The 14,428-nt window shown below is 45.5% G+C and overlaps 1 protein-coding gene across 1 annotated transcript; it reads right to left on the minus strand.

Moving 5' to 3' along the window:
- Positions 1-10,427: 10,427 nt before the first annotated feature.
- LOC146025934 (protein BTG1-like) lies at positions 10,428-12,433 on the minus strand. Its single transcript, XM_083156150.1, has 3 exons — positions 12,278-12,433; positions 11,763-11,908; positions 10,428-11,110 (listed from the first exon to the last, which is right to left on the minus strand). The coding sequence occupies exons 1-3, from the start codon at positions 12,352-12,354 to the stop codon at positions 10,767-10,769; spliced, it is 567 nt and encodes a 188-aa protein (XP_083012276.1). The 5' UTR covers positions 12,355-12,433; the 3' UTR covers positions 10,428-10,766.
- Positions 12,434-14,428: the final 1,995 nt, after the last annotated feature.

Genomic DNA, 14,428 nt, shown 5'->3' on the forward strand with positions numbered 1-14,428 from the left:
GCTTCACGGTGTGCTGCAAATTGTGTAATGGGCATCACCGTGTCACAATGTGTTACAGGCATTATGGTGAGTGGCACAATGTGTAATGGGCATTATGGTGTGTGGCTCAATGTGTAATGGGCAATATGGTGTGTGGCACAATGTGTAATGGACATTACGGTGTGCGTAATCCTTGTATGTCTAAGTGGCTCTACTTGGTGCAGTGTTCCTAAAGGGCTCTAGCTGGCACAATGTGTCTAAGGGTCTCTATCTGGTGCAGTGTGTCTAATGTGACTTAGTACTATTATGTGGCATCCAGCGCACTGCTCCTATTTTTAAGTATTAATTGATACTCCACCCACATTGTAGCCCCACCCACAATATCCACATTGAGGTGGTGCTATAATCTATGTTTGCTTACCAAACAAATTAGGCTTGGACCAGGCCTGCCTACCTCTATGCCTATCTGCTATTACCCAGTTTTGTTCTATCATTGTTGCTTGTAATTGTAAACCACAACAGAATATCCTGCGCTATATAAGATATAAGAGCTAAGGACAGGGCTGGCAACAGAAATCTTGGGGCCCTGTACACTGATATTTCCGGGGCCCCCCGCCCTTCAACCCCCCCCCCCCCCCCCCCCAGCTGCCGAGCTGTGCCGCAGCCAGGGACCCTGAAGGTTTTCCAACATAATACCCCTAACACGCCTTTTATTATTTTAATCTAGTTTCCCGAAAACAGCACATTTCCAAAAATCATAATATTTATTTGAGATGGTCAAAGTGAGACAATTTGTTATGAAGAGACATGTACATACTAATCTGCTCTCCTGTAAGCAGTTTTGTGCACCTAAATGGTATATTCTTATACAATATTCCACACAATTTATGACACTTAATTTGAGCCTTATTTATTAAGATTGCACTTATTTAAAACTAATTTTATTGCCATTGCCATGGAAAATTCTAGTCAGAGCAACAAGATTTGCTTATCAGTCCATATTAATTATACCTCTCAACTTTGGCCGCCAGGCAATCAGGACTTGCCGTGTCGGAGACGTGACTATGGCTGAAAAATGGATAAGGTATCCAGTGGGTGGTGTATCGGGAGGGAGGCTTTGGTGGGGGAGCATGGCCTGGCTCTGCAGGTCCCCGTTTTTTGTCACTTTGGGGGTTCGGTCGCTGACCATTGAATGATGTGGTGCGTGCACGCATATATAAGTGACTTTTAAGTTACTTACATATGCATGCATGCTGGCGTGGATATGGGCGCAATAAGTGCAACTATGTGCCTATATCACCTGCAGCAAATGCCCCCTGGCCCCTGTAACACCTGCAGTAAGTGCCCCTGCATCAGCATCAGTAAGTGCCCTCCAGTCCCTCTGTAATTGGCTCCAGTGTATGTCACTGGGTCCCGATCTGGAAGAGCTTGTCTGCTGTGGTAGCTGGTGGGTGGGCAGCAGTCCTTCTCCTCCACTGCAGCCTTATATGGTTTCTGCTGCTGGGGGAGGGGGCTCACGGCCATTTTTTATTTGGGCATAAAGATGCGCCCAATGACTGTGGCCCAGTCAGGGAGAGAGCAGCTGGCTCTGGTGTGATATGGTTGGTGAAAAGGAGGTGACTAGTCAGATGTTTCTGATTGTCCACCATAAAAAAATGTGGTCCGTAACCATGAACTCAAGACACCCCTGCGAGAACCTCACTGCATCCCATGGTCACTAGTCAAAAAGTTTGGAAACCATTGCAATAGGCTTTAACATTAACCTAGACTAAAAGTCCAGGAGCAAGTTGTGGTCTACATGAAGTCATCATGATCATCGTCAGTGTTTTTTTCATAGAGTACCACAGATTTTGACAGTCTTATGCATATGACATACTGTATATGAATAAAATAAACATACATCTAAGTTGCTGGTGATCCTTATCAAATATGCAAGTAGAGTCAGGTATGCAGGCTACATTAATATAGAAGACGCTAACCTGCTTGATGGTGCAGCGGACCATGAACAGCACACCATCCACTGGGTGATGTGACGTCCTCCACATGTGAGCCGCGGCTGGGGGGGAGGGAGGTTCAAGACAAGAGGCAGCAATCAGTATGTATCTGCCCTGGTCCCCTTCACGGCTGCAGCCGTCCCCGGCGTGGCGGCGCCGCAGCAGAAGAGAGAGCTGGCCTGACTGCAGGAGAGGGGAAGAGAGCTGCCGTGTCTGCAGGGAGAGAGACCGAAGTGACATATGACCACATCGCTGTGATTGCGGTAACGCCGCGCGGTCCGTGGCCCTGGAAGTGGGGGAGAGCGGCCGGTTCTGCTGGCATGTGGGCCGGCCCGCCGGGAATTGTCCTGGTTTCCCGGCATGCAGTGCAGCATAGCGGAGTGCAGACAGCCGACTCAGGCTCAACCTCCGAGCGCTGAGCGGCTGGCTGCGACGTCGACGGCGGGACCTGGCTGGGCTGGCGGAGTGAGTGACAACTGAACTGTCACAAGCACCGCTGCGGGAGAGACCCGGCGGCGCACAGTGCCGGCACTGCCGGCGCCGCACAGACTGTCACAATCACAAGTGAGCAGCTGCACAACACAGGAGACATACGAGGGTGACAACACAGATGGGCCCTGGGGCCCCTCAGATCGCCGGGGCCCATCACACATGTCCCCCTTGACCCCCCCCCCCCCCTGTCGCCGGCCCTGGCTAAGGATGGGCATCATCAAGCTAAAGTGATGCAATTTGTGTCATTTTAGCCTTGCCTCACCCAAAGACATGTGAATCTCAGGATTTTCACCCACAGAAGTAGTAGTTGTGGTATGGGGGGGGGGGGGGGGGGGCTGATTTTTGGGAGACTACCAGCAATTTTGGGATGGTAGGCAAATGTGGTTCAGGAAGATTATGAAACAACACCTATGAGCATAGTGTTAAAGTGGAACATGCAGTGGCTGGGAAGCCTGTCATAAATTTCACTTACATCTAAATGTAAATGAACCCCTAAGGAGTTATAGAATATTTAGGGAAACATTATTTGAAAATACACGTAGCCATAGGAATCGTCATGACTGCATAACCAATGCAGGCAAATGGCCCAATTTAAATGTTAATATCTGATGTTTTTCTCCCAAGAATATAACAGCTTTAAAATGGGTAAGGTGCAATCAGGGAGATTGTTAGACTCTTCAGGGAGATTGCTGCTATTTCAGAGTCTCCCTGATATTCAGAGAGTTGGCACGTATGACTCAAAGAAGCAACAGGATGGCAGAAACCAAAGGTCAGGTGTCGTTGTTTTCCCCTCATCATCAGATCATATACAAATGAAACTATATACAAAATATCTAAAATCAATACAAAGTGATATAGAACCATCTTTCTTTTTAATTTAAAAATCCAAAACAAATAGCTACGCCTGCTGGAAATATAGAAGCATGAAGAAATAAAAAAAAACATTTTGATACATTTTTATCAACATTCCCTGAGGACATTTAATTCAGGTTCAGCTTGTGGATAACAAATCCATCAGGCACTCTTACAGCCTATGGAGGAAGGGATATTTCTGCTTTCTAATTACAGACATCACAAAAGTCTCTAATGCATAAAAATTACAAAATATTTTTTTCTCTAGGAGCCTATTCATTATCGAATGCCCGGATAATTAAGACGAAGTATTGCTTCCAGGACAGATGCAGCTGTCTCCGTGATGTATATCATTGACATTAATTAGTAATTATGCAAATTACGAGCGGTGAGACTAGGTTATACTGCCAGGCAGTGTGTGAACTGAGTTCTCAAGAGATGGACAGGGGCTGTAATTCCGCCCTGGCGCATTACTGTGCACACAGACATGGTGGCATTGCCACAGCTCATGGAGAAGTGCTACCAGCCAGATGGGCTGGGCCTCACAGCACTCCCCCATTTACCTGTATACTGGCCATGGGTAGAGGGAGGGCAGACAAAAGGGCAGCTGAGCAGAGAACCGGTAGGCTGCACTGCTCAGCCAGCCTGGCTCTGTTTGTGGCCAACCTGGACTGGTTAATCTATCTATCAGCCTATTTGGTATTTGCTAGAAATGCGTATATTATATATTCCAAATCGAATATAGTCCAAATTGAATCGAAAATGACACTGAATCACACAGTGTTAGCTGCACTCGATAAAGATTTAATCCAGATGTACGGTCCCAATGGGATCGAAATCAGAAATAGACATGGCAGGCTACTAGATTGAAACGCAGTCCCATGCTGTTCAATGCAGCATCCTCCCCCCCCTTTCCTGACCGATGCCGGCAACCCGCCGTGTCCAGGTGGCCGTTGATATTGAATCGGTATCGATGGACGCTGGGTTGGCCCGTGTGTACACTCCTTTAGGAGATGCAAAGATCTCCCTTATTTTGATGGGTGTAAAGCTGTGTACACACGCTTAGATTTTTCCCTGTTTTCGATTTGATTTTGCTTATATGAGCAAAATCGAATCCACATCGAATGGTTTTTAGGACACTTTCGATCTGCATTCGATTCGATGCGCGCTCCCGTTTTCTCAAAATCGAATAGAAAAATCTACTGTGCAGCCAAGGAAATCTCGAATTCGATACAGTAAATCGAATGAGTACATTTTGCCTACATTGTGAAATCGAAATCGAATCGAATGCAAAAGCACAGATCTAATGTCAAATCGAATGGGATGATCTAATGCCAGATCTAATACAAAATCGAATCTAACATCAAATCTAAAGCAAATTTAAGCATGTGTACAGGGCTTCAAGCAGGCATTCCCAACCACGGTCCTCAAGGCACACCAACAGTGCAGGTTTTAGTGATATCCAGGCTTAAGCACAGATGGTTTAATCATAATCCCTCAGGTACTAATTAAGTCACCTGTGCTCAAGCCTGGATATCACTAAAACATGCACTGTAAAGGTGCGTACACACGCAGGGCCGGCGCCACCACTAGGCAAGTTTAGGCATTTGCCTAGGGCGCCGGCCACTGGAGGGCGGTAGTGAGCTGCAGCCAGCCAGCAGCAGCAGTAGGAAGTAACCGCAGAGGAGAGACGGACTGACGGAGGAACTTTGGACTGGAGTCTGGAAGCTGCAGTATTCATCATCTGCAGCAACAACGCGAGCCAGCAGCGATTAGGTGAGTTATATCCCCCCCCCCCAGTCCCGGAGCCCGCCCCGGCGCCCGTGTAACTTGCTGCCGCTGACAGTCAATCCCCATCCCTGGCTGCCGCCCAGTCATCAGTGACAGCAGCCAGCGGCAATCATCGGCGGCGGGCGGCGACCGCCCCAGCCCCTGCAGGCTAGTCAGCCGCAATCCACTGCCCCCCTCCCCCCAGTGCGCTGGACACCGTTGCGCTGGACACAGGCTACACTACACAGCAATGCTCTTGAGTCCGTGTAAATCTCCAGCGGGTGGTGGAGACGCCGCCCGCGCCTCTCCCCCCAGTCCGTGCTGCCTGTACTTAATTTATAATAAATAATCAGTCTGTAGACAGCTGCTGGTGTGGGGACTAGCACAGCTGTGTGTGCCCACTGCCCAGCACAGAATAAATGTTTGGCGTCATGGACATGCTCCTTGCACATAGAAATGAATGGACAGCCAGTGAATGGCTGAGAGCTCTCTGACTGAGAGAGCTCTCAGCCAATCACTGGCTGTCCATACATTTCTATGTGCGCCCGCTGCAACCCGGCTTCCCCTACACCAGTGGCGTAACTCCCATGCGGCAGACCCCGCGGTGGCTTGGAGGAGCCAGCGCCGCGGGATCTGCAGGGGAGCGTTCTGAAAAAATGCGGCACTTGTCTTCCTCAGTACATGTAAATCAGGGATGCTGGAAAGAGCCTGCATCCCTGACTCCTCCTGCTGACAGTGACCAATTCCCTGGCCGCTGAGGATGGAGGGAGCAGCGGCATACACATGGGAGATGGCGTTATTTAATAGTTGCATCCCTGTAACTGCACAGATGGAACATAGCAGGGAGTGTGCAGCCTAACTTTAACCCCGTACGACAGCCTAACCATCACCACCCCTGCTGCAGCCTAGCCATCACCTTAACTGTCACAGCCTAGCCATACCCTCCCCTGGCGCAGCCTAATGCTACCTTCCCCTGACACATAGCTGCCACCTTCCCCGCCGCAGCATAATGTTAACTTCTCCTGCCACAGATTTTTTGCTTCTACTGTGCAGCATAATGTGATGTTTGGCTCCTACTGTGCCACGTAATGTGATGTTTGGCTCCTACTGTGTGGCATAATGTGTAAGGGGCACTAGTATTTGCTTAAATATAGCTAATAAAAATGTTAAAAGTCAATTGTGTATGTGAGAAGTTGGGGGGGGGGGGGGTGGGGTGGGGGGCGGTATGCTGTAGGTTTGCCTAGGGCGCCAAGATGCCTTGCACCGGCCCTGTACACACGGGCGATATACTGCCTGGCTATATATTGCCGGGCGATATATCGCTCAATGCCCCCTTTTCATCGGCGACCAGAGATGGTCGCTGATGAAAAGAAACCTCTGCCGGTGGTGCCGCATTCTAATCAGCGATTAGAATGGGGCTGAAAACGGGAGCGCGCACCCGGCGATTAATCGCCCGGCACACTCCCATCACTGGCAATATGGTCGCCAGCAACCATATTCAAAGCGATATCAGCCCCTATCGCAGCTGTGTGTACACGGCTTTAGTGTGCCTTGAGGACCGTGGTTAGGAATGCCTGGTGTAAAGTATGAAAGATAGAATTCTGCAAAATGCAACAGAGGAGAAAAGCTCAAATGTATTTATCTTAATTCCACAGCACACAATATACTCATTTGCAACCAGATACTGAATAGATCTTTGGAAAGATGTCAGTAGACCAGACATACAGCATATATTGAGGTGTAGGCTGTATGGTGGTGAATATTTTATTCAGATTACAAAAATGTATTTTAATGAGGTTAGTTCTTAAGAGAATACATTTGAGAGACGCTGAAAGCCTTTTATGAACATACTACAAGGCGATCAGGTGTTGTATGGCCACATCTACAAGACATGTCCTGCACATAGCACAGTGCAAAATCTCGGAGACACTGCTACAAACATCGGTGTGTGCAGGGCCAGATTAACAATGGGGCAGATGAAGCTGCAGCTCCAGGCCTTAATACGCTAATAGGCCCATTATCATCACAGCATGATGATCACCAGACAGACAACACACGGATGGCCATAAATCATGTAATACAATTACATTCCTATTTTACACATATATGCAATTTGTGTACAGTTATGTGTGTAAGGAGACATTGGGGCTTATAGTGTATGGGTTCTACATGACATTGGCCTCACCTCTTACACTTCCTAGAATAGGCCCTTAATCTGGCCCTGGGTGTGTGGTGAGAATGAAAACTCTCCTAAGGCATAATTGGGCCGATTCTATTTCAATCCCAATAAACCAAAATCGGCCCCTGCTCCGACGGTCAGGGTTTGTGGCAACTGTCTTGGCGATTTAAACTGTCTATGGGCCATTCGCAGCGGAGAAAGAGGTGGGGTGGGGGCAGCGATGAAACAATGGAACGCCCAACATTTCATGGACGTCCCCATGATAATGCTGGGAGTTCCCATGCAAATGTGGGCAGGATAAAGTGTGCCAGGGTGGGCTGCTGACATCACGCGACAGCAGCCGCCCTGTCTTTGTCCCGGCGCCCACAAATCTAAGTCAGTCTCCATTGACATATATTTGCAAGCCCAGGAGAAATTATTCAAAAGGTCGCCGACCATCAAATGATTTCTCCTGCTGCGGGACCATGGTTGCGAGCGGATACGGTTTTACATTGAGGCGGGCACTCAGCTTACCAAGTCATCTAGAAATCAGGCCCAACGTGCAAAAGTGTAATCCACCAGTTTAGTTTCAGCCTTATCATTCAAAGAAACCTTTGTTATGGTTCATTGTAGCTGATGTTAGAAAAGCAGCGGTTATTAGCCTCACACATATTTACTTTAATCCAGCTCCCACCACCACTCCCCTGTCATACAAGCTCCCTCTCTCCTATAATTCCCCACCTCAATAACCACCCCTGTTATTTCATGGCCTAAAGTGGTTTACCTTAAACCAGGCATGTCCAAACTATGGCCATCCAGCTGTTGTGAAACTACAATTACACCATACTTTGCCACAATTTTGCTAATAGGGAATGCTAAAAATATGGCAAGGCATGCTGGGACGTGTAGTTTCACAACAGCTGAAGGGCCACAGTTTGGACAGGCTTGCCTTAAACATATAGGGGGAAAATTACTAAGATGTGTATTCTACTTCACATGTGATGTTGCTATGGGCAAACAATCAGAATCTACTACTTATTTATTTAGCACCCTCTAGACAGTGGTAGCCAACCCTAGCCCTCGAGAGTTACCAACAGTTCACATTTTCCAGACAACCTAGCTGCTGCACAGCTGCACTCATTAATCACTGACACATTTTAAAAGATACACAGATTGAGCTAATTAACTCACTTGTAATTCTGTGAGGAGACCTGCAAAACATGCACTGTTGGTAGCTCTCGAGGACTAGGGTTGGCTACCCCAGCTCTAGAAGATAGTAGACAGGATCTGATTGGTCGCCTTAGCAACAGAACATGTGAAGTAGAATACACATCTTAGTAAATTTCCCCCATAGTATGAGACCCAAATACCATAATATACACACGTTATGCAAATTGAATTACCAATTTTGAGAAACTAGTTGTATCCGAGCATCTACTTCATACATTGGAAAGACTAACCGCATTGCAACCAACTCCTCCACTATGTCTATGCCAGTGGTGTCAAGCTCATTGCCCTCCAGCTGTTGTGGAGCTACACGTTCCAGCATGCCCTGCCACAGTTTTATCAATCCAGTATATAAAATCTGTGGTGGGGCATGCTGGGACGTGTAGTTTTACAACAGCTGGAGGCCATGAGTTTAACACCACTGGCCTATGCAAATGAATACACCTCTGCATCCTCATGTACCTTGGCTTACTGCTAAGGACCCATGGGCAAATCAGAGCACTTGGTGTGCCCTAAGTTGGTTCTGCACTGGGCATTAGAGCGGTGGAACGAAATAAGATTTATATGGTATATTTTGCAAGTAGGAGGTTGCTTGGGTTATCAGAAACTAGTAACTTCTCATATATAAATAGCACAAAAATTCTGCTCTACATTATCAGGTAAAGGTTTTGTACTTAAATTGACATTTACAAGCACAAGTCCACTTCAATGGCATACGCAACCTTATGGCTGTCACACTCTGAAATCAACTATAACGTGCTACTTTGTGAATGTTACAAGTGGAATGTTTCTTTTCTAGAGATTTTCAATGGTTTCCATATAGACCAAAAAAAGTCTTAAATTATATAGGAGTATAATAGTATATTTCCCAGCCAAACAACCCGTTTCCAACCCTTCTGTGACAAAGGAAAAAGAAGCTTTCAAAACATTGAAAGAGGGAGGGAGGCATCAATGGGAGGGCCAATAGGAGGCCACAATCAAATTGGCTCGTAGTTTCCGATTGATCTTGCCACTGGAACCCATCCGACAGCTTATTAAGGGCAGAGGGACTTATCGAAAACCCTTGAAAAACAGATTGCATGGAATAATCACTGGGCTTCATGGACTTATTATTCACATTGGTCATGCAGTTTTTACAGTGGACCTTTCACTCTTCATTTAGTCTTACTGAAGTGTGTGTATTAACCCTTTGAGTGCCAAGGAAAATTTGTCAAAATTGGTGTGAAAATTGCCAAACATTTTTATTTTATTTATCAGCATAATGACCTGCAATATTTACCTTATATAGAATTTATTTATTTTTTTAAACACATTTTTTTATTTGAATTTGTATAACAAATGCGAGCAACGCTGGCATTATGAACCGATATTTTGCCCATCTCTCACAGAGATGTTGGCACTCAAAGGGTTAACCCTTTGAGTACCAAGGGAATTTGTCAAGAGAGGTGTAAAAATTGCCAAAGATTTTCATTTATTCATCATAATGACTTGTAATGCTTACCTTATATAGGAAATATCTTTTTTTTTACACAACATTTTTTTATTTGAATTTATTTAACAAACGTGAGCGACACTGGCATTTTTAGCTGCTATATCTCTAACAGATATGTTGGCACTCAAAGGATTAAAACACTTGCAGTGTATGATTGGACATCTATATCAGGAATTTATCCTTTGTGTATCTTTAATGTCTGTAAGTTGGACGCATATGGAAAATTTAAAAAAAGAAAACCATTCCATTTCAATGGGCTGTATCAGGCATCAGAGGAGAGGAGGTTCTTAAAATAAGAGAATTATTTCCATCTCTAAACACCTTTAGCTCTCCAGTTGCTGTGGAACTAGTTGAGAGTCAACCCCTGCTTTAGGTAGAAATGGGTGTTATTTTGAAAATAATAATAGGTCAATTTTAAATTCCTTGTTTTGAAAACTATGAAAAAAATAAATAAAAAATAAAACACAATTATATATTTTTTTATTAAAAAAAGAAAAGGAAAAACAGAGTCAAGGCTTATTCCAAAATATAATTTCTCTTGACTCAATATTCCATTTACAATTTCACATAGGGGAAGATTTTTTTTCTTTTTTTTTGATAGTGAAAGCATTTTAAATTCTGTTACACTTCTACGCTTACCTATAAGCAACAATAAAGTAGAGACTTGGCAGTACTACAATTTTAATGTCTAGGTGTTGAAGATGGGAAAATTCATTTTTATCTACTATCATAAGGAAGGGGAAGTTGGATACATACAGAATTGTAAAAATGAACTTTCTGAAATGTTCTGTGCGTTGTACACCTAGCCGGAAACGGTCATCATGTTGTAATTTTTGGATGGGCTGTTTTGTCCCAGCCGAAGTTCATCTTTGCATCTGGAATGACTCTCTAAGGACTTCCCAACTGCTGGAGAGCCTTCGTACAATACACAGATAGACCCATCTTCCCCTATGCGATAAGAAACTTCAAATGGGTCAACCCACAGTGTGAGCTCACTGGGCAGAAGCTGAAAGAGTCTCCGGTGACAGAGTCCAATATGTCCTGCCGCACGCCCTATCAAGGGGTCCATTTTGTGGTTGATCCTCAAGCAGCGATAGCCTGAACCTTTGCAAGGAATCTGGGGAAACCAGTGATGTTTATAATGATCTGTTGGAAACAAAGAGGAGAGGTGGGAGTGGGGAAGTGGAGGAGGAGAAAAGTGAATGGGTTGCAGTAAAAAGGGGGCGGGATAAGAAGATAAAAAAAGAACACATTAACTACTATTCCGATAGGTTTCAATGGCCGCATTCATTGTAAAGTGTGAATTACAGATGATCAGACATTATATAGGCTACCTAATTAACCCCTTTACTGGCCACATTAGGGTATGGAAAAAACTGACATCATACAAACAAAACAGACGTATCTCTATTACTGATCTTCATGGTCGAAACGTTATGTATATTTTATGTTAAACTTGTGTTGAAATGTGTTAGCATAATAATATAATAGCATGATTCTAGCAATAATAATTAATTATGTAGCATGATTCTAGCAATGAGTCACCAACTTCCTCTAATTATAGAACATGATCACAACAACAACAACAAAGTGCCCAAGTGGATCTAAACAAAACAAAATCAGTCAGCCATGGTATACAATGGGGTTCCAGGTCGTTTAATAATGCCATCGTTAATATGGAATGCATCCTCCAGTACTGTACCCCTTTGCTACCTCCTGGCCTAAACCCAGACCAGTCCCCAGGAGCCACTTCCGCAGCCTACACGATCAGATCAAGGACAGGATCGGATCTTCTTACCTTTCATGGACTCCTGCAGGGACTGGCAGAACTGCTGCAGCTGGAGCTCCTGTATGACCCCGCTCGTTTTCAGGAGCTTGGTAATGAACACAGCTGCTGTAGAGATCTCAGTCTTCATTGTGCCCGTTCTGCGTCCTGCTCCGATTCTACGCAAACCATATAATAATCCACTTATTCTCTAGTCTTCTAGGCATACACAACAAGCGTCATCGAGGGGATGGCAATTGTTTGGCAATAAAGGAGTATATGTTCTTATTAGTGTTTGCATGGGGATCCCCAGATCACGCGCTAATAGATCTATAGATCTCCCTGTAATCAGTGTGGGGTAAAGGCAGAGCAAGAGCACAGTTTGCAGTGATCTTGCCCACAGCTGGACGGTGTTGTGTTTGCCAGCAAGAAGAGTGGGCGGTCCTGAGGAGGTGGGGGGTTTACAGAGTGATTGAATTGTTTGTGTTCTCTGCCCCCTCCCCCTAATGTCACTAAGCCCCACCCAGTCCTCAGCTTGGCGTCCTTGCCTTGTGCTAGGATCTGAACTAGAAGATCGCCTCTGCAGGACTGTGGCCTTGCCGTCACCCTCCAGCCTCTCTGTCATGGACAGCAGTAGCGGCAGCGCAGGAAGCGGGTAGAAGAAGACTGCTGAAAGGTCTTCAGTCTGGTAAACAAGGGGTGGGAGGAGCCTGTGGCAAACGCCTCCCCGTGACGTCACAATGGAAGCCAGCGAGCACGTCTGCACAGGTTTATTACAGTGTATCAATAAACAAAGTCAACGTTCTGGCGCGTCACGGGCAGGAATCTGCCTAGCAACAAGTGGGAGTGGGTGGCTGGCTGTGTGTGCGCGTGTGGGGGGAGTCTGCTCAGCAACAGGTGGAAAGTGGGGTGAAACGAAGTAGCCGCCTATAACTTCCTCTGTAATGTCCTCCTACCTACCGAGCCAAAAAAGAAGTACTCCGATTTACCAAGCCTACTGTACTTTATTTACACCGACCTATTTATTATATGGGTGACCTGGAATAAAGATATATATTTTAACAACTAGGTGGTTTATAATCAGACGTAAACACAAACATTACAATATTCTGTTACAATGTATTTAATATTACAAATTATTTCAACTGTGTTCCAAGTAATTTTTAACTACTTTTTTTCTACATCATTCTTTATCCTCTAATAATACAATATTTGTTGTTATTGTTAACATCATATACTTTGAAGCTGGGTGGATTTTTCTCCGACATTGTATCCCCACTCTGCAGTGAAGTTAATTAAGGATGGAACGATCATGTTCAGTCCTTCATAAAGCCCCAAACACACTACACAAGATAGTAAAATATATCGCTTAGCACTGGCGTAACAATAGTGCCGCAGACCCCGCGTTGGCAGGGAGGCGCTGAGTAAGTTTGGCACCCCCGGTCTGTGGGGGCTATTGTTACACTGCCGCCTGCCGGGACCTGAATTATCCCGCCACACCTGCTTTACTGCGCCTGGGACCCGTAGATTTACTTGCCTGCGTTCCAGTGCTCCTCCTGGCTCCTTATGAAAAAAATCCATCACAAAATGGCCGCCCCCTTACAGCAGACAGTTTTTGAGGATGCTAGAGGTGACTGCTGTTAGGGGCAGCCATTTTGTGAGGGAGCGCTGGAACACAGGAGGAGCGCTGGAACACAGACAAGTAGATCTGCGGGTCCCAGCCACAGATGCAGTAAGGCAGGGCGGGTTTTTTTAACTTTACTGGAGGGGGGTGGGGGGGGGCACAAAATTTGATGATATTGGAAGTAGAGGCACTAGCAATATCAGATTTAATGTATAGCACATTAAACCTGAAGATGTTGCTTGCAACCACGGGCATCCACATATCAGGCATACACACTGCCCAATATGCACTGAATTGCGCGATATAGCATCTGATCCAGTGTAAACAGTTTAAGCTTATATACAGTCCATAGAGTTAATTCAGAGCTAAAGCCAGAGCAGCTGTGCCCTAATTTATGTATTGCTGCAATAGGCTTCTAAAGGGAAAGTAGGCAGACAGCTGGCATCGCAGATCGGATTGCTATGTCTGAAGATGTAGTATTGGATCAACATCATGATAACTGGTCATAGCATTAGCCTCCTAAATGAGTCTAAAGTCAGGTACACACTAGGCTGTGTGTACCCAGGCAATATCATAGGCATACACACTTGCTGATGCAGGGGGGGGGAAGGGTGCTGCCAGGCTGTATTTGTCAGCATGGCATCACTAGTAATGTCTTCTGGTTGGCTGTGCAGCAGATCAGTTTACACAAAATTGGACAATATTAATCACGTCCGAAGGCAGGTCACTATCAACTTCTATACTATATGACCTGACACGGAAGAAAATAGATTTAACAGTGAACTCCACAGGACTATCCAAATGGCATGACACGTCCCCGGGTATTAGCATGATGGATGTAATCAGATTCACAGTACGACTTAACAAGCAATTGCTCTCTGCGTCATATGCCGAAATGCAATACAAAATCCTGCACAGAGCCTACTACACCCCAAAATTGAGATATCTCACGGGGATGTCTGATAACTCTAATTGTTTCAAGTGTGCGTCGGCTGATGCAGAGATCACCCACTGTCTTTGGTCCTGTGCGACTGTGCAGCTCTTTTGGGATGCAGTGCAGTCATATATCACCAAC

Source organism: Crinia signifera, chromosome 8 (genome assembly GCF_055691185.1).
Source record: "Crinia signifera chromosome 8, ASM5569118v1, whole genome shotgun sequence".
NCBI classification, from domain to species: Eukaryota; Metazoa; Chordata; class Amphibia; order Anura; family Myobatrachidae; genus Crinia; species Crinia signifera.

Bases quoted from the DNA above. Each gene is read 5' to 3' on its own strand.
- LOC146025934 (XM_083156150.1), bottom strand. From the start codon at position 12,354: ATGACAGAGAGGCTGGAGGGTGACGGCAAGGCCACAGTCCTGCAGAGG. The intron at 11,909-12,277 runs GCAAGGACGCCA...TGGTTTGCGTAG, and splicing joins AGTTCAGATCCTAGCACAAG to AATCGGAGCAGGACGCAGAA. The intron at 11,111-11,762 runs GTAAGAAGATCC...TGTTTCCAACAG, and splicing joins CCTGCAGGAGTCCATGAAAG to ATCATTATAAACATCACTGG.